At 41.4% G+C, this 27,156-nt stretch overlaps 1 protein-coding gene across 5 annotated transcripts; it reads right to left on the reverse strand.

Moving 5' to 3' along the window:
* Positions 1-65: 65 nt before the first annotated feature.
* On the reverse strand, positions 66-26,979 carry LOC117371502 (nucleosome-remodeling factor subunit BPTF-like). 5 transcript variants are annotated; one of them, XM_055227647.1, is made up of 35 exons: positions 26,200-26,979; positions 24,501-25,323; positions 24,202-24,250; positions 23,933-24,101; positions 22,982-23,230; positions 21,032-21,214; positions 20,117-20,238; positions 19,739-19,918; positions 19,485-19,666; positions 19,269-19,400; positions 18,717-18,846; positions 18,484-18,619; positions 18,027-18,290; positions 16,093-17,881; positions 15,352-15,476; positions 14,980-15,108; positions 14,749-14,899; positions 14,352-14,391; positions 14,043-14,268; positions 13,818-13,961; positions 12,474-12,604; positions 12,254-12,368; positions 11,931-12,139; positions 11,537-11,777; positions 11,228-11,466; positions 10,996-11,109; positions 10,687-10,848; positions 10,265-10,347; positions 7,680-7,905; positions 6,459-6,733; positions 5,939-6,112; positions 5,667-5,859; positions 3,611-3,695; positions 2,238-2,424; positions 66-1,090 (listed from the first exon to the last, which is right to left on the reverse strand). In XM_055227647.1, the coding sequence occupies exons 1-35, from the start codon at positions 26,711-26,713 to the stop codon at positions 1,054-1,056; spliced, it is 8,208 nt and encodes a 2,735-aa protein (XP_055083622.1). In that variant the 5' UTR covers positions 26,714-26,979; the 3' UTR covers positions 66-1,053. The 5 variants fall into 5 exon arrangements, with proteins under 5 accessions (XP_055083622.1, XP_055083582.1, XP_055083525.1 ...); XM_055227607.1 differs by having other exon boundaries at positions 11,222-11,466; XM_055227550.1 differs by having other exon boundaries at positions 20,066-20,238; positions 26,200-26,967.
* Between the last annotated feature and the right edge of the window lie 177 nt (positions 26,980-27,156).

Below are 27,156 nucleotides of genomic sequence, written 5' to 3' on the forward strand. Positions count from 1 at the left end.
GCAGCTATAAAATGTTCATACAAACCCAGTTGTACAAAGACGTTTTAGTTTGCCCCATTCAACTGCACACTACCCCAGACCACAAAATATCTTGAGATGCTGAGGAGAAGTCTATTATCCAATTACTTAACCGTGCACTGAGGGCCAGTTCTTCTGAGCTCAGACAGACATGAGCCAATCTGTCAAATTCAATGAAATACTTTAGAAGAGGCAGAGCTTTTCAAAAGAGCAGGGCTTGTCCATGACCTTCTTCATTTAATGACCGAAAACCTGTCCATCGGGTCCATTTAGCAACTGTCCAGTTTCTTGTAGAGTAACTAAACAGTGGGCTACAGTGATGGGACTATACAAATATATGCAAACAGTACACACATTTACTTGAATTTGCGTTTTTGTTTACCAGTCAGACACTGATGTTCACTGTTGCGTTCTTAGATCTCATGTCATAAACCACTGCAAACTGGCAGCACCCAACAACAGGGGCTAATTTGGAGATGCCAACGACTTTATCATCTATCCATCACAACTTTAGGACAATCCCTTGTGTGTACCCATTTAAAAATAACTGTATTTGGTCTTGAATAATGAATAATACACAATGATGACATCTTACTGAAACAATGACAATGAGCTAATCAGTATTCACCAGTGCTCACATAGAGCAGGGTATATCTAAAAATGAAACGAAGATGGTAGATGTGATGATGGTAAAGGAAGAACAACTGTACGATGTAGGAAAACTACAAATTGTGCCTGAGTAAAACATGATTAAAGTCTGCTGCTGCCACATTACCGGGACGTTACCGAGACGTTACCGAATGCCATTTCTCATGAAGAGTGAGATACTTAGATTCTTGATTTCAGATGCAAAGGAGAGTGGCTGAAAACTCCAAGCAAGGTGCTGCATGGGGCTGGCAGTTGGTCCAGTTGGTCAGAGCTGTAAATTTGACACCCATTCAGACTTTGTCGTCAGCATTTCCAACTCCCAAGAAATGAGACGTTTCAGTCACATTCAAACCATGGGGCTGGTTTAAGCCATAGATTTTGAGTGGACTAAGAGACTGCTGATGGTAGTTTGTTGTTATGAGACCTACAGAAACAGGCAGAGAGAGAATGAGGGACCGTTTGGATCATTTGGTAGGTTCTTTTTTATTAAAAGCTTTACATTATGACAAAAATATGCACTAGAGATACAAAAGAAAATAAAAACAAACATTTGTTGGATGCCAGTGGGTCAGACCAAAGACCGAGCAGCCATGTTGGTGAAATGTGATGTAAATGTCCGACCAACCTGCCCTGTATTTACAAGTTAATCTGAAATAGAATCAACACTTGCCCTCAGAACAGGAAAGCTACACTAGATTTTCTCTCTATCTTTACAAATCTTACCATTATTTCCTTATGAAAATAAAAATAGTCCTTCACAAAAGATATAATATGCACATAAAATACTACATGAACAGAGCCAATAAAAGAAACAGAGGCATGCTTAAAACGGAGAGAAATTGAGGTAAAATGTTCTACCGCAGCTTGTTGTGCCTAATAAAACAAATCAATGATGAATAATTAATAGATGTCTTTTACATATTTAATACATTTTTTAATGTAACAAACTAAATATCAGTCATCTTTCAAAGTAAGAAAATACTTGAATGATTTTGTGTTACCAACATGGCTGCCATTACTGAACAGTAGATTTTTTTTTTCTTTGATTAAAAAAAAGATCACACCCTGAGTGTGGTATGACCTATGCACTTGCTCCTAAAGATTTAGAGGCTGTTTGACAGAGGTAAAACAGCCATATCCGGGATAACAAATTAGTTTGTTTTAAGATTGACCCCAGGCACCTAGGAGTTTAGACATCACAATCTGCAAAAGAGGAAACAGAGAGAATGGATGGAGTCAATACATGCAGGTGAAGCACTGGACCAGGAGGATGCAAAGTACAGCATTTCACAACACAAGCACACAAAAGGTGGACATGCTACAACTACACTAGCCCCTGCAGCACTGATAAGCAACGCAGGGATTCACTTGTTATTTTTCAAATAAAACTGGTAGTGACAGCATTCAATTAAATAAAAAAAACGTTTCCATTTACAGATGAATATACTTTAAATAATAAGAAAAAAGCAGCATTTAGTAAGCGGTTTTGTGGATGAGACGAGGAGAGACTACAAAGTTTAACTAAAGCACAAAATGAACAGTAAATGGTGAGATGATTAGCCCATTATTACCTGCTAGCTTTAAATCCTTTGAGCTTTTGGACAAAGAATGTCTCCAGAATCTCAGCACACTGGTAAAAGGGCGAATCGCTGGGGTTGTAATAGCGACAGTTGTCAAATATTTTGGTCATGTCGGCTACAAACTCCGTCAGCTTGATGTACTCATGCTTCTGCAACTTCACCTCCATCGTGGAAAGATCTGGAGACACAGAGATTGTAAGTGACAATGAACATACAACATAAACAAATACTACCCAATACACTGAATCCTAATCCTTAAACATCGCACAAACTGATCTGAATTCATCAAGCTCCTAGATAACACTGCTGCACTTCTAAATACATGCTTAAGTAATTGCAGTGCACGTGGTTGACAAAGATTAAAATATGTTTCATGAGTGCGTGTTTTATCGCTTTCTGTAAAACAGCAAAAATCCATAGATCCTGCCAGATTTAACCTCTTCCTGGTCGGTTCTCCAAATCCTGACCAATGTCATTCCTGAGGACACAGTAATTGTCTTCACATCCTTTTGGATTAATCAACACAATTAACGGGGAGCACACTGCATGCCAAGAATTCCAATGATTTTTGCTTTTTTAGTCAATGCAGAAAACATAACTGAGAACCTTGTGTTAGGCCGCAAACTAAAATATAGTGCTAAAATACAGTGAACACATTATCCTGCTCAGAGCGTTATTTTGGTGAAGATGGCTCATGTCGTCACAAAAAACCCCCAAAACAAAACGCTGTAGTGACACTGGTCCTGTTAAGCAGCCTCACCTTTCCAAAAGTAACTGTAATGTAGGGCTGCTGGTGGGCTACACTTAAAGCAAACATATCGGCCTCAAAGCCCCCACCCAGCGAGCGTGTGCTGTGCAAACCTCTCGGCCAATATCAAAGACCTCCTTCTTCTCCCTCATCTGATTTCATCCCCAAAGCCTTCAAAAACTACCCACGGGCCAAATAGTCTTTTAATTTGTGAGAACCAAAAAGGTCTTTTTCTTGGGATGGAGGGGCGAGTGGATGACTAGAGTTTCCAGCCTCTGGCCAAAAGGAGCAGAGTGGTCTTTCCACAGGATGCCCTGCAGAGGCCGGAGCAGCTTATTAGCAGTTTGTTTGTGTGGAAGTTCAAAACAGCTCCCGTTGACGCAAGACGCATTTACATGGCTGCTTTGATCCGAGTTGGAGGGCTTCTCTGGCTGCCAGCTTCCTTTTGAAGTTTAAAGATATAGACACTACTAAAGTGAATTTGTACAGGTGGGTCAGAGGCAAAAGTGGATCACTAGGAGGTTGAATACACTGTCAATACTTAATTAGCAGATTAAACACTTTGCCTTGTCAAACACATTTTGTTTTTTATTTTCACTTCCTTATCGTGACTTACCCATTGGTTCTTTAATAACCCTGTAGTAGTCTGGGGCATCATTGGTGTCCACCGGCTCCAGAAATGGCCAAGCCATTTTATGGGCCTGTAGGGGCAGAGAAGAAGAGAGAAAAGAGAGAGAGAGAGAGACGTCAGAAACTTGGGACCAGAAAAGAAAAGCAAACATGGCAGAGAAAATGACAGTGGAAACAGGTGGGTCAACACAGATGTTCTTGTCGAATCCTTCAGTGCGAGTCTCTCTTAAAAAAACCCACATGAAGAAAACACAGAGAGGTGAAAGGGGGAGGAGTGGAAGCTAGAAGAAAAAAACAGAAGTAGGCAATTGTCCAAGTGCTGCTCTGGGGAACCAAACCCATCAGATAAGCAGCACACAGAGGACTTTGTTTGCCCGTTATACAATGTCATACAGGAAAGCAAAAGTAAAACTCCTGCTTGCTGTGGTTGCATAATTAACTACAGTTTCAAAGGAAAACTATGTACAGACATAGTATAATATGAACAGATATATTTGAATTTGACACATGATATGAACAATAAGTGAGAACTTTAATTCCATAGATGCAGGTGCACTTCTGGATACTGGATCTGGTCTTTTACATCTCAACATGACCTACACAGAAGTGAACGACTCCACATGGACACAAATTGTTTCAATAGTAACGAATGACTAGGGCAGTGGTTCTTAACCTGGGTTCGATCGAATCCTAGGGGTTTGGTGAGTAAGTGTCAGGGGTTCGGCGGAGGTGAAGACACACACCTAACTCATATGATTTGCGGACTGTGAGCATCTCCAGAAGCCGGCCGTGTCCCAATTTGACAAATGCACCTTTCGATGTGCCTATCGAAGTACCCACTCCACTTAAAATCATTTCAGTGTGGTAGTATTAAAAAAGGTCATGTTTTTGTGAAAAGGTATGTATGTAATTTGTTGTGAGTTCATGCATTGTACTGGTTTTATTCTTTGAACACAGTGATGTTAATGCACGGTTCATTTTGTGCCCCAGTAAAACATACATATGTCTTGAATTTGAAAAAAATATTTTATTTTTCAATAAAGAAGGGTTCAGTGAATGTGCATATGAAACTGGTGGCGTTCAGTACCTCCAACAAGGTTAAGAACCACTGGACTAGGGGCTTGAGTAGTCATCTTTGCTTACAAAGTTTCAAAGACTTACAAGCTATGTTTCAGTTTTGTATGATGTAATTTGCACCACAGCTGATAGCAAATACTTAGACTGTTCTGTATACAAGCAGTTTATGCACATTTCCGCTGGAGTTTAAATTTCTTTACATTAGCGACTATATCCGATACAACAACGTTGGTGTTAAGTTGATATTGTAATTATTGTAACAGACCTATCGTTGAATATGAAGTTGGAACAATATATTTTGGGGCTCAATATTTATTGTGGGTACTTTTTCTTTGCAATAGTGGGGAAATTTGAGCAATGTTTATGATTATTTATTTTATTTATTTATGCAATATCTTGCCAAGTAAGTCAACTAAGAACACCTTCTCATTTGCAGAGACGACCTGGCCAAGAGGCAGCATAATACAGCACAGAATACACTCACAGTCACACATCAATCATAATGTGAAACAGTGGATCAGAACATGAGACAGTGAAACGTTTGCAGATTAAAGATATAAAAGTGTTAAAACAGATTGTATAAAATAGACTGAGTAAACAACAAACTTTAAAACTCAGTCACTCGCTGCAAAGAACTGAAATGAGGAGTGTCCAAAAGTTGTGCAGGCTTTAGGAATAGCCAGGTTAATGTGGCTGCCAATAAGGCAAGATTTGAGCTGTAGAATAAGAGAGTACAATAAATAACTTCTTTGGCTGATTATCGGTTCATTCTGCCATTCATTTGTTGCAGCTCAGGCTTTTAAATGATGTTCATTTAAGATTTGCATACTGTATTATCCTCCTTTGTGTCAGTGGTCTGAAGTAGTTTCAATATTATCATTTATCACAATATTTCTCTGTAGCAATATATTGTGTTTCAAAATGTGTTACTGTGAGGCCTCGGTGGCATGCACTCATTGTTTTACCTGTAAGGAGCGAAGTATTCTTCTCAGGCCCTCATAGTCCTTGTCCGTGAGGGGCGTAAAAACAGTCATGGCGTCCTCTGTAGACTGACACTGTGGACAAACGTATTCATCTATGTGGTTAGCCTCACTCTGCAGGATTCCCACACAGCGACCGTGGTACCAGTTTTGACAACGATCACAGCCAATATAGAACCTGGAGGAGAGGAATCATTAATATTTCCCAAAACTCCGGATTCATTTCAACAGGCATGTCTGAAAAGTCATCATCTTACTGTGACTCGTCGTAAGGTGTCTGGCAGATGCAGAACAGCTCCTGTGTGCTGCTCTCCTGGCCCCGTTTACACTCAACACAAATGTAGTCGTCCATTTTCTTTGCTTCCTTTTCCGTGATTCCCACACAGTCGCCATGATACCAGTTTGTACATAAGTCACAACCAATATAGAACCTGAAAGGAGGACAAAAACCGTTGGTAACTGCGAGCCTAAGTGTGTGATACATGGTGTACTAGAGTCTAGACAGTACTAAAATACTTGTATTAGACGCATACAAATTTGGAATGTCAAGTAAATTGTCTATTCAAAATTTGTGATAAATAAATAGAAGAAAGAGCAAAAACTTCAATCTAATATGTACAATGCTTCAGCCTAAGCCAAAACATTTACAGATTTTTTGTACACTTATAATGGATTGCAACAGATTATCATCTGTTGCAATCCATTATGATTTTCCTGCCATTATCTCCCATCATTAAAAATATACAAACAAATGTCCTCATCCATGTTTGGACATACTTGGTCTCATCGTAGGGAGTCTTGCAGACACAGTAGAGTTTAATGTCCTTCTTGTTCTCTTTAGTGCTTGTAGTTGAGATCATCTTCTTCTTCTTGGACTTCGAGTCTCTGTCCTCATCACGTTTCCTCTTGTGTGCGGCGCTGGGGGTGGAGAGGTGGTGCTGGGCCAAAGCCTGCTGCTGGGCGGCGGCTGCGGCCCGAGCGGCCTGTTGAGCTGCAGCGTGGGCCTTCTCCTTCTCACGCTGCATCCGCAACAAGTCCTTTTTCAGCTCCTCCTGAAACCAATATACCAATGCATCAGTGTGTCATCTTTTACTCTAGTCGTGATTTTTTAAAATGAAAAGATTAGTTACCATCTCCAAAAAAAAAGTTTTTGAGATTTTGTTATATTAAACATTAGCAGACATCATTACAGCACTTGATGTATCCTACTTCATGCTATTGTGACAGATGTGCCGTCATCTGCATCTGAAACCTCTATTGACATGAATGTACAACATTCAGAATGTTTAGAATGAGTGGCAACATTACACGAGGGTAAATGGTGAGTAATGACATTTTCTCCTGTAAGAGCTCAAAACACTTTATCCAAAATGTGAACGAGCTGCTACAGTCTAATAACAAATACAAAAGTCTACAATCGGCTTAACATTTAGTTTGTACCTGATATCTAACACAGAACATGATGAGTTAACAGTAGCAGAAACAACAGGGACACTGCAGACTGCACACAAATCCATCAATGATACAGACTTTGGATCAGACACAGTTGCACCGAACGTTTCTCTCCTTAAATAACATCTTTCCGAGTCTATGTGTAGAGGAGATTTATTGTTATGGGGCGAGTTAAAGTGCCCTTATCTCCCTATCGTTAGCTAACAAGCTAGATAAGCTCTGCAGTCACAACAACAACAGAAGCAAAGATACACATTTTGTCTGTTGTTTTGCCCATAGCCGTCTCAGTGCCACTCAGTCGAATGTTGAAGGGCATTTTTTTTCAAATAAAATTATGTCAGTGAATGACCTCTATAATATGCTTTTTACATTTATCAAGAAAAATGTACTCATCAGCATATGTTATATGTTTTCAAATATTACCTCATCATGACATTTATTTATTGCAGTGTTAACCTGTAAACTATAAAAGGCAATATACAAATATTTGTATATTTTACCAGACTACTTTGATACAATTATCACATCTTTAAAAGAATTTTTTACCTGGGCCTCCAGCTGAAGCTCCTTGTCGAGAAGGGCCCGCTTCTTGAGGATCTCCATCTTGAGGCTCTCTTTGTGCCGATACAGGAGTGTGGACAGTTTACTGGCATTCGCCAATCTCCTCTTCGCCTCCACCACCTCCTCTTTTTTCTTCTTCTTCGCTGCTTGTCTTTCATCTTTATCTATACGGTCCAGGATGAACTTCATTACCTGGTTGCACACAATCATTCTGGACAGAAAGAGGTAAATATAATGAGTTTATACATTCGTACTCAAAATATAAACACTATATAAAGCATAAGTATAGTATTTGGGTTTCCTTTCTCAAAATATATGAAATATTCACATTTCTATTGTGTCAATTATACATTTGTAGCACTGCAAAAATGTGAAACGGAGCCCAGAAAAATAGAGGCTCTTAGATGCATGGGGATTCAGATAAAACAGGCTTTTGAAAAATAATGAATTAAAAGATAAAAGAGGAGGATGAGAAGGGAAGAGGAAGATCAGTCAGTAGAGAACACTATTAATCCAACAAAGCTGTAATGTTTCAGTGACTTTGACCTTTGCCCTCTTGTAACAAAAACAGCTTATGTAGGATCTAAAAGTGCCTCTATGGAAACGTATCTTCACAATGGCTGTGTAATGAAGTGCTGTTTATGTCTCAAAAAGTTGAAAACAGTGTCCCCCCCCCCGCGATTAGAGAGAGCCACGTGTCTCGCAGATGTGAGGCCCGTTGGAATGGTCAGTGTTTATTTGTAATGGGCGCTGCTTCAGTAGTCAGGGAGTGGGTGAGAACAGTAAGGATGGTCAGAGATAGGACGGGGCTGAGAGGCTCTTGTAAACATGAAAAAGGAGAAAAGGTTATCCATACATTTACAGCACAAAAGGACATGCAGCAGTAACTTGTGACGCCATAATTTCCTGTAAGTCGAAGCAAAAGCCAGTGGTTTGACCTGATATTCAAATACATTTTTATTTAATTTGGATACAGGGTTCGCTTGTGTTCGCCAACATTCACAACTACAACTGAAAACGCTGGCTCTCCCTTGGCTCTGTTCAGTACGGGCAGTGAACAGTAAACACACACATCCATGACATCTGAGGTCAGAAACCGGCCAAAGTCACTGAGGCATGGCAAGTGCGTGGCTCAATGTAAACAGCCTATACACAGCAACAAAGTGGAGGACGACGAGGGGAATTAAACTGTAAACATTTAAAGTCCATATTCCAGCTGTGGCTTTTATGAACCCGAGACGTTTTGAGGGAGAAAATAGAAAAGACAGCAGTAAGGTTGGTCTGAGTTTGGCATTTCAGGGGAGTGTGAATGGACAGGGTGTTGACACAATGTCTGTTTGTGCGGACACTTGTCTGTTAGGGGCAGCAGCAGGTCAGAGCGGGCCACGGGTTCAATTCAAATGTGTGCGGGTCAACTGGACAGAGTCAAAAATGTGTCATAGTAGATTTGAAACATGCACCTAAATTAATTCTAGAGCAAAATCACATTAAAATGAGTCTCTGTGTTTGAGTATGTTTGGAGGTTTTCAGTTATGTCAAATTTTGGTGAGTTTATGGCCACGTCAATATTCAATAAAGAATAAGAAGAAAGTTGTAGAAGAAATAAATAAAACAACTGGAATGACTGTGGATCTATGACACCAAAAAACACATTGTTTTTTTTGTCCCTGTCCCATTATGTTTTCTCTTGTTATTTGAATCAGTTTGTCTTGTGACGACTGTCTTAGACCTACATTCTTGTATTTAATATGTGTAACTTGTATGTGTGTCTGGCTTTAAATACATTAATTAATACATTTTTATTGTTGAGTAGAGTCTATTTTGTTTAAGTGGGTCCACATTTGCTTTATGTTCTTTATAACACATAGCAATTACACATTTATGCTCACTTCATAACACTTGTCACTTTAAAGCTACCATCTGTAATTAGATTGGCTGACCCGCTCCTGTTGCATTCTCACACATCACCACTAGATGCTATCTACGTTACTTCTGTCTGAGGCTATGCCAGCTTTGGTCTGACAGAAGCCGGCTAGAGCGCACAGGTGAGGCTGAACAAAGGCCAGGTGAGGAGAGGTGGATGACAGAATTAAAATGTGCCAACTACTGGTGGGGAAAAAAAATCTACAGAACTTACAGAAATTAGCTTTAAACAACTTACTCCAACTATAATGAATCTACTTGCACTGTTGCTCTGCCCATACTGTCTATATTGTATTTATATTCAGTCACTTTATTTTGAATGCATGCTCTTATTTTATTTTATTCCTTTTTTATTTACTATCATTATAATTATTCGTTGTTTTAGGCTACACCATACAGTCAAAGCAAGCTCCTAGTTTGTATTTTGTTCACTGACACTCATGATGTCTGATTCTGGGTTAAAATTCATCAATAAATGTATTTGTGTGCCTGTTAGGTCACACTACGGTCATGCAGCTGCTAGTAGATGCGTCCTCGGTCTGTACCTCCCTGTGTAATGTTGGACCAGTTTCAAGAAGAGGCCTTTCTGTATAGGCTGCATGTTACAGTTCATATGGCACATTTCATTGCCTCAAAACATAACTAACCTCTGATTCTCCTCTCGCTCTGCCGGCGTCATGGTTTTCTTTTGCTTCAGATGTTCAATAACAGCATTTTGCTTCATCACCACCTGAAACAAGCGATAAATGACTTTGAATTTACATGTTATAGTTAAATTAAAAGGTGTACAAAATACCGGTAACTTTTCTGGTGGAGAGTTCACTACCTGCCTGTCTCCATGGAAACACTATTGCTTTGCCTGAAATGTTGCGAAATATGGCTTAAAATGATCTGTCTATTGACAACAAGCAGGTAACTCCACAGACCTGGCGTGTAACTTGACCTGGTGGTGAGGTGACTGTAATACCTGCATCAATCATTTTCTACGCCCCCTCCACCAGAAAAAGTGACACAATGCAGCTATAAAGTGATGGTTGGGGATGGAATGATGTTATAACTAAGTCCACACCTGCTTCTGTATGATGTCGTTCTGATTGACAGCGTTGAGGGCCTGTTCTCTTTTGGCCTCTGCCGCTTGCCGTTTCTTCTGCTGCTGCTGCTCTCTCAACTGTTGGATCCTCTGTAACTGCTCCTGCACTGAGGCTGCCTGAATAGTCACCACATTTCCAATCTGAATGCAACAAGAACGCCTTTTTATTTGTGGGTTTTCATGGGGAATCTCAGTTTTGAAAGTTTATTGACCAAATGATAACAAACTAAAATTTTCTACTCGAGTACTGAACAACAAATTGTACATTTTTCCATGCCGTTTTCTTACCTGTCCTCCCTGAGCTGATGTGGTCCCTGTCTGTTGTATCTGGATTGGAAGCTGCAGTTTGAAGTGCTGTGGCAGTGCACCACCACCCTGTTGAGCCTGCAACTGGGCCAAAACCTGCACAGAATCAAGACCACACATCTAAGCAACACATATGCCTTGTGATAAATGTATTTTATATTTTACTGACACTTGAAACAGTTTCATTCATAAGAGTGCTTGAGCCTACCTGTACCTGCTGCTGGAGCCCTGACACATTGATGAGCTGTGACGTTTGCTGAAGCTGTAACTGTGTAGTGCCTCCCTGGGTTTTGATCTGCAGTGATGTTGGGGATTGAATGGGCATCTGTGGGGGTACCTGCCCCTGGGGTGTGGCTGCTGATGGGGTGCTGGCTGTGGTCAGAGGAGAGGCACTGGCTTGCACTGGGGCAGCAGCCTGGTGCGCCGGCTGGGCTGGGGTTTTTGTGGGGTTACCTGAAACAGAGGTGCCTTCAGGAAAACAATAACAAATGTATGGAGAGAAGCAACAAAAATGTGATTATACCTGTGCTTGGTGTGGGTGCAACACCTGAGACTATGGGAGTGAAGAGGAAGCGCTGCATCTGGCCATTGGGGAGTGTAGCCTGCATGAGCTGCTGCCCCGGGCCAGGGATTACAGTGACCCCTGAAGGAATGACCTGGAGCTGCCCCGTGGTCTGTCCCTGACCCTGGACCATCACTGTGAGGGGCTGGGTCCCACCCACACCAGCCTGTCGCTCCACACCTGCGCCAGGCTGCTGCTGCTTCTGGAGGAGACAAATAAAAATATGCATATTTTATAACAGTTTTTCCAGCTGTTCAGTGATCTTAAATAAATTAAAAATGATTAAACATGAATCAGTGTAGTAAATGCCTATGTCTCTAGTCAGGACATGTTAACAGCTTGACTTTTTCCTAACCTGTGTGAGTTGTGCGAGTTGTGCCAGGCTAAGTTTGACTGGGCCTTGGGCTCGTGGTGTCCCGGGTGGTGTTTGTCCTGCCGTCTGTCCTGAGGTGGGACTGGCCGGCCCCTGTCCAGCCACTGTAGCTACAGCACTCACACCAGATACTGCAGTGGAAACAGCCTGGCCTCGAATGATCTGAGTCACTACCTGTTGTCCACCTTGACCTAGCAGAGGAAGACAACAAGTATTTCAATTATGAAAGGACACCACTGTTCAGAGACCATGACTATAACTGCAAAGATATGGGCACAGGGTGAAACTCATTTATTATTGTTTACCTTGCTGAACCACAAGGGGTGTTCTAATTACAGTCTTTCCCATGGCTCCAGACTGTTGGATTGGGGTTCGAATCACCGTCATCCCTGGGCGGATCTGACCTCCAGCTGTAAGGACCTAGAAAAGACATAGTTTTTACATAACAAGCAATCCTTTTTATTAAATAAATATAATTTATTACATAGTATTTATGAGAAAATGTAGAAATGCAGATGTGTGTACCTGCTGCTGGGACCCTGGTGTATTTGGTCTTATGCTAAGAGCTGTGCCCCGAGGCTGCAAAGTGGTATAAGTCTGTGCACTGCCTGCTGTACTGGATGGGATGATGCTCAACACCTTCTGCTGAACCACTCCTAAAAGATTCATTCAAAAGGGTCAAGTTTAGATGATCTTAGTTTACACATCATGTTGTGACTTTGGGAAATCTAAACAGAAGACAACTTACCTTTTATTTGAAAATACTAGGTCTAAAAATTTGTAATACAATTACTGAATCAAAGGTTTTAATGCTTGCTTTATATGGAGCGGAGATGCTCAATTTGTGTTCTTTCCTAATTTCTAATTGGAAAGCTTTTGATTACAGAAAAAGTAAATATTAGCTGAGCAGGTCAACAAAATCTTCAAAAGATTAGTTTGTGGTTTGTGCCACTCGACACAGGTCTAATGAATTATGGATGAATTTAGTTCCTACTTTAACACAAACTTTCATCTTCAAGAGCTCGAGTGAATCAAAATGCAGAGTTTTGCTTCATCTCACTTCATCTGTTTTATTCTTAACTGTGGTTTTTCACCGCAACCAAGTGGGTAAACCTAAACATCAAGGGTTTCCCTCTGCAAACAGACATGCTAGCCCAAGTCATAGGAGCTGCTGCTATGCGCACATACCTATATATCAAACATTTGTTTCTATGGACTGGCTGTTTGCAGAGCTTGTAGTGGGCTGGGAGGCACACTTTCATTCAGAAAGGGGAAAAGGGATCCCTCTATAGAGGACTACCTGTCTGGAAAGCAGACCTCAGAGTAAACTTGTTTTCTTACCCAACTTCCTTAAGCTCTTCCAAAACAAACAAAATGCCCAACAGTCACACTGGATAAATACACATGTCCGTTAAATAGCTACACTTGCCATGAACTTAGTTTCTCCTTCAAAGTGGCATCAAAGGTGAGTCACTAAAATGTGGTTTCAGACCTATACTTTATGCATTATATATGAACTCATTCCACAGGCTTTGCACACACCAATGCAATGCCTGTTTTTAATTCCTCCGATTACTTTTTTCACAAAACAGGTCAGTAGACTACACAAGTTCATTTTACTTTAACCATCCACCCAAAAATACACATCTCTATTAAATAACCACGTCGACAGGACCAAACTAGACAATGTGTCACACCGCACTTAGGAACATAAGATTCACCGCACTGAAGATGACAAGTCCAGCAGCCCAAGTAAATATGAGCTTCAAAGGAAAAGAACTGACTATTAGTATTATCCATAGAAACAATGTACTCGACTATTTCAAATAACTCTAGGAGTCCTCAATTCGACAATATTGAAAAAATTACCTCCTTGTGAACCAGGCACATTTACAGTCACAATCTTGCTGTTGGCAGGAAGTGGAAGCTTGGTGGACACAACCTTAGCACCACTCGACGTTCCTGTTATTTGGAAGGTTTGCCCACCAGAAACAGTCACGCTGGTATCAGTCCCTGAACCAAAATAACGCACAAAAAAAATTATATATACATTATTCAAATGTCATACAAAATCTACAAATTGAAGTGGTTTACCTTGTGTGGTTTGACCTTGCTTGACCCAGGTGGCGAACGACTGCTGGAAGTTCTTGCCCTGCTGGAATGTGACGTTGCCGGCCATCTTTGTGGACAGCACCACTTTGGCGTTGGGGGTGCCCTGTCCTGACACGGCTCCAACAATCACTTTAGGTGTTGTGGCAGGAGTGCTGGGTGTCCCTGATGGAGTAACTGTGACTGTGCCGGGCTTCTGCTCCAGGCGCTTCTGTATCGTAGGAAGTTATTGTCAAAGATCATATGGAACAGGACAACACTACAAGTATTTATGACATAGAAACAGATTTTCACCTTGGCCTGCTCCGCCGCTTGAGCCTTCTCCTTCTCAACTCTGCACACACAAACACAAAGTGTTAAAAGTGGTATATAGTAATAGTATCTTTATTTGCCTCATTCTTTTGATTGATTTTTAAGGTTTAAGACATTATATAAAGAAAACTCCAAAAAATAAATAAATACAGACAAGGAACATAAGTAAATAAAGACAAGCATGTGTGTCATTTATACATGGGCTATAGGGCTGTCAGTAGTCGTAGTATTTTTATAGTATTTTTTATAGTATTTAAAAGCATATTTTACAGAGTTCCATGTACCTGCATGGGTGTATTGGAGATAATTCAAGTCATAGTTAAATCAAATAATCACTGACAAACAATCATTTAAATAATTGTGGTGTACAGTGTTTGACCTTTCAGAGAACGCTCTGATCTCCCAAAGGTCGAGCTCCTCCTCAGCCACCCAGGTCTCGATCACCACGGGACCCGTCTGCTTGGCCGGCTCTGGTTTCTTGGGCCGCAAGGCACTGGAGCGCAGCCCCTTCCTCTGAGGCGTGTGGGTTTCTAGATATACATCAGCTTATGGTTATTATATGAATAGATTGTATTAACAACATGCACAAACAACATTGTACAAGGCTCACCCTTAGGCGTGTCGGGCACTCCGAGTGGACAGATGATTTTACGGATGCAGTACTCGGAGCGAATGCCATATGGTCCCACATCCCGCCTCTTGATGATCTCCGTAGTTGTGATTTCGGTGTCAGATTGTTCTGTGGCAATGAGTGGGGAAAGGGCTGGGTTGGTATGAGGTGATGAGGAGGGAAGCCCGAAAGATGGAGGAATACCACTCCAACAGATAAGGACTCAAGAGTGTATCTGTATACTGTTATACATTTAGCAAGAGCCCTTGCATGGAAGTATTAGTATAAATGGATCATCGTAAAATGCTGAGAAATGAAACCACCACGAGAACACTGTACTTTTACTTGGTACTATGTACTATTTTGATTTACCTGTGCGTGTTGTGCCCACTGCTGCAGATGGCTTGACTGCCATGTCATCCCACCTCAAAGAGGCCCAAAGGAGTCTCAGCATCAAGCTAACACCTGCCATCGACCTCACTGTCTGCAGACGATATCTGAATACACAAATAAGGCACAAAAATTGGGATATTGGCTCTACGGTGATAGAACAAATGTGATTTTACATGGGACATGAATGCGACCATCATCACTGATGATGACTACTGAAGAAATAAACCTTGCTTTACTATAATTATTGTCCCGGAAAAAAACAGAAAAAGTTAGGTCACAGTGTTCCATAGACACCTCCAGCAGTTTGTTGTATGTAGAAATCATCTTCACATGAGCAACCACAGACAGGAAAATATCCCTGGGCTGCAGGGTTGGACCATCGCACAAAGTGAGCATCTTGACACTTCCTAAACCGCCGAATGAATCATGTCTGCTTTGGAAGTCTGAGGCTAGTCCTCATGTAACCAGGACCAATGTAATAACACTCTTTGGAGCCAAAACCAAAACAGATCCAGCGAGGAAATAACTACGAAATAACACAGCATATGTGCGGACATGGGGATGCTGTAGAAGTACTTTAATCATAATTGCAGAGAAGCAATATAAACGCTCAATTTTATTTGAATAACAAAAGCTTGTGTAGGAGGCATCAAGTATATATTAGTACATACTCTACATTATAATGGGTTCACAGTTTGGTGGAAAATTTGAAGGCCTTACCTCCAAGTGATGCCAAACGTAGGCCTGGGTGAAGGGTATGGCCAAATGTCTGGAGCTGGTTTGGCGTTGTAGCTGAACAGTTGCACCTCACGAAATCCTCCCCGTCTTGCCAGCACTTTCAGGTCATCAAATGGCAGCACAAAAATACTCTTGCGGTTACTTTTGGTGACAAACTTGCGGTATGAGGGCAGCGCAGTATCAGAGCGAGTCTTTTTGGTGCGGGAGAATTTGAGAAGTCGGACACGACCTTTTGTGGATGACCAATCTTCTTGACTCATTGTCACTGACAACTCTGACGTTTCACCACTAGAATCAGTTTTGGATTTAGACAGAGAAGCAGACACTGATGTATGCTCTTCTTTAGTGACCACCTCAGACTGCCCGGGCGTTTTGGTGACAGTCGTCTTGGTCGTGGTAGTGAGGGACGACACTCTGCTGCTGTTTGTTGAAGTGATTTGGTTTAAATTTGATCCCGTGATAGTGGTAGTAGAAGAGACCACTGTGGTTGTGGATGTGGTGGTCACCTGTGTGAACAAAGTCTTTAGCGGTTCTGCCATCTCGCCGTTGCTATTGTTGTCCTCTGTAAAGTCGTCACTTAGACTGGACTCCTCAGCTGATGGTATGGGAGAGGGGGGCATTCGGATGATTTTTACCGATGGTGTGCAGGCGTTTTCAATAGTGCTTTGATTACTAGTGCCAAGTGCATCTGTACTGCTTTCCAGTCGGGTGATTTTAACTGGAGGGCTATAGTCTGGGTCAAACATTTTATTTTCAGTCTCAACCGTAGAGTTCCCGTCTATAGGACCTAAATCTCCATTTAACACATGATTAGACTGGATGTCATCTTTTAACAAGCCAACAAGCCTATTTTCTTCATCATATTTTTCTATGCTGTTCACTTTAGGCTCCAGATTGTACATCCCATTATTTGGACACAATTCTGAATTACTTTCACCTCCTAATCCATCGTCACCATTCAACTGAGGCAGCGGAGAGGCAGGATCAGGGGTACAAATCTCTTTTGGGCTGTCCTTTTCTAACAGCTCCTCTGAGTCTTTACCATTAGGCTCTGAGCCAAATTGCTGTGAAGATTTGGGGGCTGATGATTTTTCTATGCACTTTTGGGCAAGAACCCTTAAACTACTAACAGATTGATGTTTTACACCCTCAGATTCAGAGTTAACATTACATTCTTGTATTTCAAGTGCTTTAATTTCTTCTGAAATTTCTCTATTTGTTTGTTTTGAGTCCATAGTCCTTTCTACAGAGTCCGACTCTGGATTCTGTAATAGCCTTTGATTTGATGTTGAATCTCCATCTATTCTGCACCCATCAGCAGGTGCGGAGTCCAACACAGGAGAAGAGACTGCGTCCTCTGGGCTCACAGTCTCATCATTATCAACTTGTAAAGTTGTGTTTTGTATTGCAGTTTTTCCGTCCTCCAGATGTTTTCCTGAAGCCAGAGTCTGTGCTATAGTGTGGGGCTTGAGTGGAGAGCGTGGTCGGACGGGGGTGCTCACAGAAGGTGCCGGGGTTGAGGACAGTGCTGCCGGAGTTTGGGGTTTGGATCCAGACTCTTGTCCTCTTTGTTGCTCTTCAATATTGTGCTGTTTCACCCGGCGCTCCAGCAGAGAGTCTAGTTTAGACACCTTTACTTTCTTCTTGTAGGCGACCCGTGTCAGAAACCCTTTACTGACGTCCACTACGTCATAATTGAACGGTCTCTCCAATGAATCCATAGACTCCTCCTTCACAGCGACTTGGTCCTTCACATTACCATCACTGGAGCCTAAGGAGAAAATACAATAAATTTTTACCAAAATCACATTTACAGTTTTTAAAAAAGGAAAACAATCTCAGTAACTGTAACCATGAAAAATTGTAATTCATCTCATGGCTCTTTTAACAGCTACAAAAATTATTGCTATCTGTACCTTGGCATTCATTCAAAAGGGAACATGGGGGCTCGACCTCCATTTTTGTTGTGGAATTGTCTGACACAATCCCCTCAGACTTTTCAGCTTCACTTTTGACATCTTGTAATCGGTCTTCAGATTTCTCTTTTGAATCCAAGTCTTCGGTGGAGATTGCAGCGACCAGTTCAGATGTGGGACTGTTTTTTTCCTGATCTTCAGTGGCAGTTATACTTGGTCGATGACTCAAATCAAGTAATGTGCACTTCTTTCCCATTTTGGCATCTTTAGAAAACAACACACGTTGATTGACAAAGACAATTATTGTTACTTTAAATGTTTCTAGGAAAAATCTATTACTAAATTCAAATAACAGTACACTTTGGTGTTATAATGAGCTACACTCACATAGCTGATTAAGCATAATAGTAGCTCTTGACAGAGCATATGAGCACATCTTAATTTACATATGAATGACCTTCAAGCTCCTTTCTGTAGTTGGGGTTGGTGTTTCCAGGAAGTCTGGTAAGCAAGCGATGCACATATGTCCGACTGATCCAACTCCATCCTCCATAACCAGTAACACGGTACTCCTCTCCCTTCTGTTTCCACACCTTCAGAGACACAAACATTTAAGAGGCCATGTACTATCCTTTAGGCTAAACTACAGAATATATTGCAAAAACACATACAGTTTGTGTGTAAAAATACCTGATGTTTGATTGGGAAAGTGTATTTGACCCAAGTGGCCTGTTGCAGTGTTTCTTCATCTTCCAGTTTCTTCTCCCTTTTCTTTACTTTTTCCTTCTCCTCTCGTTCCATGGACGTCATGCGATTCAGCCTAAAAATGTGTTGCACTTTATGTAAATTGCTATATTCACAGGGATATCAAAATAAATTTATATTAAAAATTTATATATAAATAAATACTGATACACTTAAATGCATGTTGAAATCAACCCTTGATCCAGGGTTGGTGGCTTACTTGAGTGCTCAGGGTTTATTTACACACATAAAGTAAAGAAAATCTGAACAATCCAGTCTTTAAGGTCCTGTTGCAGCAGGAAAGGTGGGTGGTAGAGGACTTGAAGTCTAAATATTATTGCTCACAGCTAGGGTGGGCTTTTTGATCTGATCTGGTTATAATCACTGTTACTGCCAAGCAAACCACAGAAAAGTAAATCGAATTTTTCAAAAAAGTTTAATTAAAAGTGTTTAAAGGCCTGACAAAATGCTCAAAAAAAGCTTTAATAGCGTGTGTACCTGGTGTGGCCCAGTGAGTCCTTCCAAATAGGCAGTAAAGCCACAGGTTTGATGGCGCACTCCAAAATTGCCAAAGCCAGCGCAAACTCTCGTGCCTTGCTGCACATCTGAACCGCTTTGATCCAGTTGGTTCTGGCAAAATACAGATGAAAAATTTGGAGTTAGCAATAATTTCTTGCCAGCTTAGTTTTGTTGCTTTTTTAGTAAACAGTATACCTATGTGAGGCCCAGTTGGGATGCATGAATGGAGAAGGGACATTGTTTTCCAGTTGAATGATGGTGAGCCTCAGAGTGGAAATAGTCAGACCCTTAAAGCCATGGATAGACCCGTTCCATTTAAATTCCCCCGCAGGAGTCATGCAAAACTTGTGGGACAGATGCCGTCTCTTGTCATGGTCCTGAAGAAGAAATAATTGAAGACTTTAAGACTATGAACTATTTTATCACAATGTTGACTGGACTTGTAGTACCTCTCTGTGCTGGTGCTTGTTTAAAGAAAGTGCATTGGAGCTGTACTGGTTATGGTAGACCCGATATTTGCCCTCTTGACCAAGTTTGAAGAACTGGCTGAGGGTCCCCTTCATCACCACCTCTTTGCTGCTCCGTGTGCTGATCCGGGTGATGTCCCCTTGTGCGTTCACAACAAGTACCTGTGAATTATATTGTTAAAAAAATTACTAATTTAATTACTATTGTCATAAAAAAAACTACTTATGAATAACCTTTTTTATTTTCAACAACAAAATGAAAATTTAAAAATAAGGAGAGATTTTTGTGGCTATAGAGTGAGGGATCACCTCTTTGCCCTCCTTGAAGCCCTTGTTAGCTTCATGAACAGCAGCAGCTACCTGTTGACTTTTTAGCTGACTGAGTTTGCTGTCTGGATTCCTCAGCCGGGTCACCATACGAGTGGCTGAAGACTTCTTACTTCCTGAAGGTGTGCCATCTCCTTTCACGTCTTTACTTTCCCCTAAAAACAAACAATAGTCATTTTGACATCTCCCATTTGGCAACAACGCGCTGTTCTAAGCATGAGGTGCCTATGCTTTTTTGTAATAATGCCAAGAACCACACATAATGTTTTGCATGTAGACCTGCCACGATGATTACTATATCAACTCATCGTTCAATATATGACAGATGGAACAATACTTTTTGAGGGTCAATATTTATCGTGTGAATCTTTGAGCTAGTGGGAAGATTTTGGTTATGTCTCATTATAGATGCTAACTTCATTCTGTTATTTATTTACAGCAGCTCATGTTTTTAACTATATTATACATTTAGAATACTTTTTGGGGATAATCCCAAAAAAGTATTCTAAGTGTACAATAAAGTTAAAAAACATGGTTTATGGTTTGGTTTCAATATTATTGTTTATTTCAGCAATATATCACACTTCAAAATGTGTCATGTGCATTTTAAAAATTCATCTATCAAAAGATTTAATTAAATTGTGTTTAACTATTGTGTTTTTATCAGACTGGACTGGTTTCCTGGTCTACTCAGTGTCAGTTAAAATAAAATAATAAGATAAGATGCAGTGCAATTCGCTACCAATCCAGAATGTGGAGACATTGGTATGGTTGTCTTTTTAAAACACAGATGTTTATTGTTTGTATTGTTACTGTCTGTCTGTTTTTTAAAAAATGGACCACGAGTCTGAAATAAAGATGAATTGATTTGAATAGAATAGATACTTCTTACAAATTTCAGCACCCCACTGGTGGACCAAATGTAAACCCTTCTTCTAAGCTCCATACCTGCTTCATCAAAGCTGGCCAAAGAGGATTGAGATGACTTGTCTGCTAGATCTGGGGGTTCTGGGACCCTGGGTTGTAGATCTGCGCTGCTGTTGCTGTTGTCCTCTCCGGGGTGCGAGGGCTGGGTGAGGCTGGGGATGCCCTCTCCAGTGACAGTTGTGGACAGGAGATGTGATGGGGTTTCTGGGAAAAAAGGACATTCATTATTGTAGATGTATACAGAAGTTTAATCGTGAAAGTACCATTTAGTGGACACAGTGGGTAAAAGAAAAGACATCTTTACAGTTGTCAAGTAATGCTATAGCGCCCTCAGCTGATCAGCCTTGGGAGATGCATGTGACGACAGATTATATCCCTCACATGCGATTTCTCACAAAAAGAGTAACAACTAGTGATTTTTATGGAATAAAGTCTGTCCTTGTAATAATAAAGGGCTGCAAACGGTGATGAGTAATCTACAATGATAATAGGGGCTACCGCTATGAATCATGCTGGATCGTTACTCACAACACTAAATGTAATAATATAATAAACACCAATGATTTATTTTAAAAATCATGATGGCACTTATGGAGCTCAGCTCTGCTGCACACCTGGAAGCCCTCTGAGGTTCCAGAAGTAAGTTCCTCAAAGGAAGAAGTTCCTTTAGTTTTTCCCATATACTTTTTGAAACATCCAAATATTAAGAAGGCACAGCGCAGGCCAAGTGTCTATGTGGGAACTAATGTCCATGGCACAAAAACATTTTAATGGTAAGGTTCTAGTAAATGTCTCTCCATAAGGTATGAGAAATACATTATATATTCTGTAATTAATCTAATGCCATTATTTACCACATAGCTAATTTTCCCCCAGCAAGCGTTCAAACCCTTTATTATTATCCCCCTCAAAAAAGTATATGGGAATAGTGAATTTTACTATTGGAACCTGAGAGGTTGACGGGATTATAGAGTTCCCTTGTCTGAACAAGTTAATACAAGGGCTTTTAATTGTATTAAACATATCTAGTTTTTGGCCCAAATGAGCTCAAATCACATGTGGAGATATAGGTTTTTAAAAGTTATACTTTTTTTTTGGAATACTCTTTACAGTTTCCATGCAAGCAGGAAAAAAACAAAAATAAAAAAACACCTTAATTTCCTCTTTGCATGTGGCTGTGAGACGTTGTCTTAGAGAGCTCAACTTTAAATCAACTTTAAATCACTAATGATTTCGGTCTGAATATAGTGGACGATGGAACATATGAAGAGTGTACACTGTAGCGCCCGCTACCATAGACATGAAGTGACAACATTATTTGTACAAAACTTGCAAATTAAAATCTATGAACGAGAAGATACAAAAAAATAATGTTATTGATATGGGGCATTTTTCACAGCTGGCCAGCAGGGGCACAAAGACTCCTAAAAAGAATTCTAAAATAAATTGCTTTCACCATAACATGCAAAAAAGTCAAATGGAGCCACATCACATTCTTTATCATTTGGACTGTGGGAATATAAACATCTGCTATCTCATATTGGACTTTCCAAATCTATTTACAGAGACAGAAATTACTTTATGCAAACTTATTGAAAACTGACACAAACTTTAGGTTGATCAAAAAAGTCAATTACACCATAGGAACCTCATCTATTATGCAAGTGGTTGCTCGTTCAATTTCCTGGACCACGCCAGTATAAGTCAATTGGCACACTTCACTATGGCCATAGAGTGAAGAGCAGATAGTGGCCTGGGTGGCTCTCAGGAGGGGAGAATGGCATGCCGAGCAGTCGCATACAGAGGTAACAATTCAGGGACAGTTATGATTAAGAGTCCATAGCAGGCGCAAATTCATGGGAGGGATGTGAGCACGGTGGCGGGGGCCATGATCACCGATTGCGCCTTTAATATTACTTAAAACTCAATGAAAATCATTTGGAACCTTTAATGATAATGGCCAATAGCTACCTCCAGTTTTTGAGCTGTTAATGTCCTCAGAGTCTGGTTTGGTCTGGTCTCCGCTTATCTGCTCCTCTCTGGTCTCCTCCTTCAGGTCCCCCGCCAGTCGACCGTCCTCAGGCTCTGGGTCGTCATGCTCTACATTCACATCTTTCTTTTCCTGCTCCAGCCGTGCTCTCAGGGCCTCGTCTGCTGCTCGCCTCTTCACCTCCTCCATCTCCTCCTCTTTCTTTAACCGCAGCTTCTCCAGGATCTCCTCTGATATAAAGAGAATAGAATCTGATAGTTTATAAATGGTCTGTTGAAATTCTTTGTTTGGGACAAGTGCAGGGAATTACCAAATATTGTGCTACTATAAAAGGTACTGTGCCCATTTTTTACATTCTTAAATATGAAAAACAGAATTGGTTTATTTTAAACTGTACAACATATGAATTACTTTCCCAACTCATTTCTAGCAAGTAGCAAATCTATTTTCTTATTCACTGCAAGGAGTTTATAAGAGCTTTTCACAACTTTCAGAGTTTAGTTTTCAGTAGCCAGTTTTCAGAGGCCAGAGCAAAGTTTTTGTCCTTACAGCAATGCCACAACGAGCATGCTAACAACTAAAAGAATGGTTTATAAATTAAATACAGAGTAGATGAGTCTCATTCTGATTGTAAGAGCTACTTTTACAATATATCTGCACCGGCTCAAAACCAATTTGATCTTATTACATGAAAAAGAAACTTGGACACAGCCTCTTTAAAGTGAGTTTTGTTGTACTTGTCATAATTGTTTTGTTTGATTAGACACATTTTGCTGGAGCAAGTCTGAAATTTTAAAACTAAAAAAACAGAGCGGGACCTGGGAAAGGTTCAAATGGTGAAACGGTAAGGCTGATAATGGTACTAAAGTTACGCAACACATAACAGGTACGTTGATTCCACACACATGCATACAGACAGAGGATCCCCTTACCGTTGGCAGCAGTGAGGTAACACTTGTTGCTGCCACGGGCTTTGTTGGTCAAGTCCTCTGTGATGTCCATGTGTGCATGAACCTCATCTCGGATCTCCTCAATGGCAGCATACAAGTCCGCCTCCCAGTAATCCTTATCTAGGCAGTCGATGAGTTCAGCCAGCTGGACCTGGGTGGATAAATCACAAAAGTACAGTAAGTTCCATTAGTAAAAATTATATATTGAGTAGAAGATCTTCTGGACAGATGCATGAGAGCCTTGCCCTTACCTTGGAGCTGTAGTACCAGATTGTTTTGTCTTGCTCACTGTCCTCCTCTCTTAATGTAAAACAAAACATGGCAGGTAAATTACACAGCACTGGCTGCCCAACACTAGAATAATGTGCTAATGTCTGAATGGTAATACTGATGATGCAGGCTATGATCGGGGGCAATTCTTTTTGATTTGTAAAACATAAAAGTGTTCTGATTTTTGAGAAGTGCAGGGGATTAATAGGTTTTTCAAGATTTTCAATAATTATGCATTTATTTAGTATCAATAAAAATGTAATAAAAAGTATGAACTTACACAACAACTCGCCGATCCAAGAACCAATATTTTCGATGATGCCGATCAAAACCAATTGGTAGTTGTCGGATGAATGGTTTGGTCTTCTGCACCTCAGGGATGCAGTCTGCCACACCGGACACTTTATGGGCCACACAGACCTCGCACTGCCATTCGTCCTCTGGCACCTCCTGCAGCGGAGGCTTCACACACTCCAGGTGGTACACAGCTGAACAAGTCTCACAGCAAAGCAGGTCGCCCAGACGATGGCACACTCTGCAATGATCATCGTATGCCACAACACCCTCAGACATGAGCTCCTCACGAGCAATGTTGGTTGCCAAAAACTGGTCCACTAAAAACTGGAGAACTTTAATTTTACTTTCCAGTGGCTCGTACGGATACTCCTCATTGTCTAGGAAAGGCAGAATGTGCCTGTACTCTGGATCACTGTCACAGTAGGAACGCACAACCTCTGGCCATGTCATGCCATCCACAAAATACAGTGTGGAGTTGACAGAGTCCTTCACGTCAGCAGGACCAAAAGTGGTGTTAGACGTGTCCTCCTCTCGGAGAATGGCTTTGAGCAGTGAGATGTGGGTCTCTGCAAGCAGCGTGCACTGCTCCTGGCTGGCCAGCGCTGCACAGAAGTCCTCCAGGCGGAATGGAGAGAGACGCAACACAGAGCCAAAATTACGCAAAACCTCATAAACACCAATGATATCGAGCAGGTGTGACGAAGGGACCAGGAGGTCTTCAGAGGACTTAGGAAGACCCAGGGAAGGAACATCCTTTGCTTCCAATATTGGAGATCTTGGTCGCACAGGCCTGCTTCTTCTGCGTCCTGCAAAAATCAAGAGAAAATGATAAGAGGATGATTGTGATAAAACTGATAAGATTACAAGCAGCAAAACCCTACTGCTAATAACAGGTTTGTTATAACTGGTTAGTCACAAGCAGAAACATACATACTCCAGGTTGTGTCTTTTGTTTTCTACAAAAAACACAACCTGGAATATGTCATATCAAAAAGCTTAATGAAACTTATTTCTCTAATTACATTTAACCAAAAATGTATTAAGTTGCAATTAATAAATTCATTTAGCAAAATATATATTTTTTTCTATTCATTATCAATGCAATTTGAGACAATATGTGAAATTTAATAGGGACTTTCCTTTTAAGTAAAAATATTAATTTTAACTAAAAGTAGTGCATAACTTTGGTACTGTGTATTATTAAAATATGATTTAAACTAAAAGTCTGAAGTTGTAACGTAATGAAATGCATTCAAACCAATGACTGAAACCAATGACAGGTCACTCTGCCATCGCCGTCAAAATGCAACAGCAGATTCACAACCAAAACAAAAATACGAATGAATGAAAGTGCAGCAAAGTAGAAAACATGGTCCGTGGCTTCTTCTCTATAATCTTAATCTCTAAATCGGCAAAGGTTCACACTTGCACCAAAAAGGACGTAAAATGAAATTATTGTATATCCGTTTTGTATATATATGCTGATTTAGCAAAAGTCAAAACACGAGCCGGTTGTAGCGTGGAGCAGATGAGCCGCCAGCAGCAGCACGGGGAGCACAGTAAACAAAGGCCTATTTCTGAGTGCAAGCTCCATTTTGAACAATGAGGCTTGCTTTCAGTTCAGGCCAGAAAATAAAATGCACACGTTCAGTTCCTCTGCCTTTATCCCTAAACAAACGTACCTGGGGTGCTTCCATGTGTGCTGTGGCTCCTGAAGCTGCTCTCGGTGCAGTAGCTGGCATCATCCTCATCTGGTAGCTCCTCCAGATAGTCCGAGTCGTTTCCTAAGGCCTCCTCTTCCTCCAGATCAGAAGACGGGTTGTCGTTCAAGAGCTCGTCTTCGTCAGATCTGTAGCTGAAATAATCCTCCTCATCCTCGCTGTTATCGTCGTAGACCACCTTGGTCTGAGGCCGCCTCACGCCTCCTCTGGTGCCGCGGCCGCCTCTCGACCCCCTGGCTCTCCCTCTGCTGCCTCTGCTCCGCGATGCCGCGCTGTGGGCTCCAACTTTCCTACGGCCGCGGGACGAATTAAAGTTGTCTCGACCAGACACGTCTGTGTCTAAGTCGGCCGACCCTCCGCCTGCACCTCCTCGCCCTCGGCCCCGGGCCCGTCCTCTGCCTCTGCCCCGTCCTCTCATCCCTCTGGTTCGACTGCCCCTCGAGCCGCGGACTGGCCCGGGCGAACCCTCCCGCATCTCGGCTTCAGGTTTAGGCGGCCTAGCTCTTCGGTCCCTCACTGCAGGAGAGAGCCTGCTCTGTTCCGCCTCAATTTCGGTGCTGAAATGGGCCACGCACCAGAGTGAAATGAGGAATAAACACGCGAGAGGTCTGGCCTTTCCCCGCCAAACCCTGGGCTCAGTGTCCGGGTGAAGCGCTTAGGCTGGACGCCCGGTGTCCCGCTCTGGGTCGCCAGCAGACGCCATTTTTCTCCAAGGCTCTCCCTCCGTTGAAAACACAGCAGGCCCCAGACCTGCGCTAAGTTAGCGCGTGTTAGGCTCATGTTCAGCGGATGTAACACATGCGCCTTTCAGAGTAAAGCAGCCAAAGCAGAAAACCCTTTTGCACTTTTAACTTTGTTAATTTACATTGTCCATGAATCAGAGCTCCTGCTTTGATACATGGACAGTGCAAAGTAAAT

Source organism: Periophthalmus magnuspinnatus, chromosome 1 (genome assembly GCF_009829125.3).
Source record: "Periophthalmus magnuspinnatus isolate fPerMag1 chromosome 1, fPerMag1.2.pri, whole genome shotgun sequence".
NCBI classification, from domain to species: Eukaryota; Metazoa; Chordata; class Actinopteri; order Gobiiformes; family Gobiidae; genus Periophthalmus; species Periophthalmus magnuspinnatus.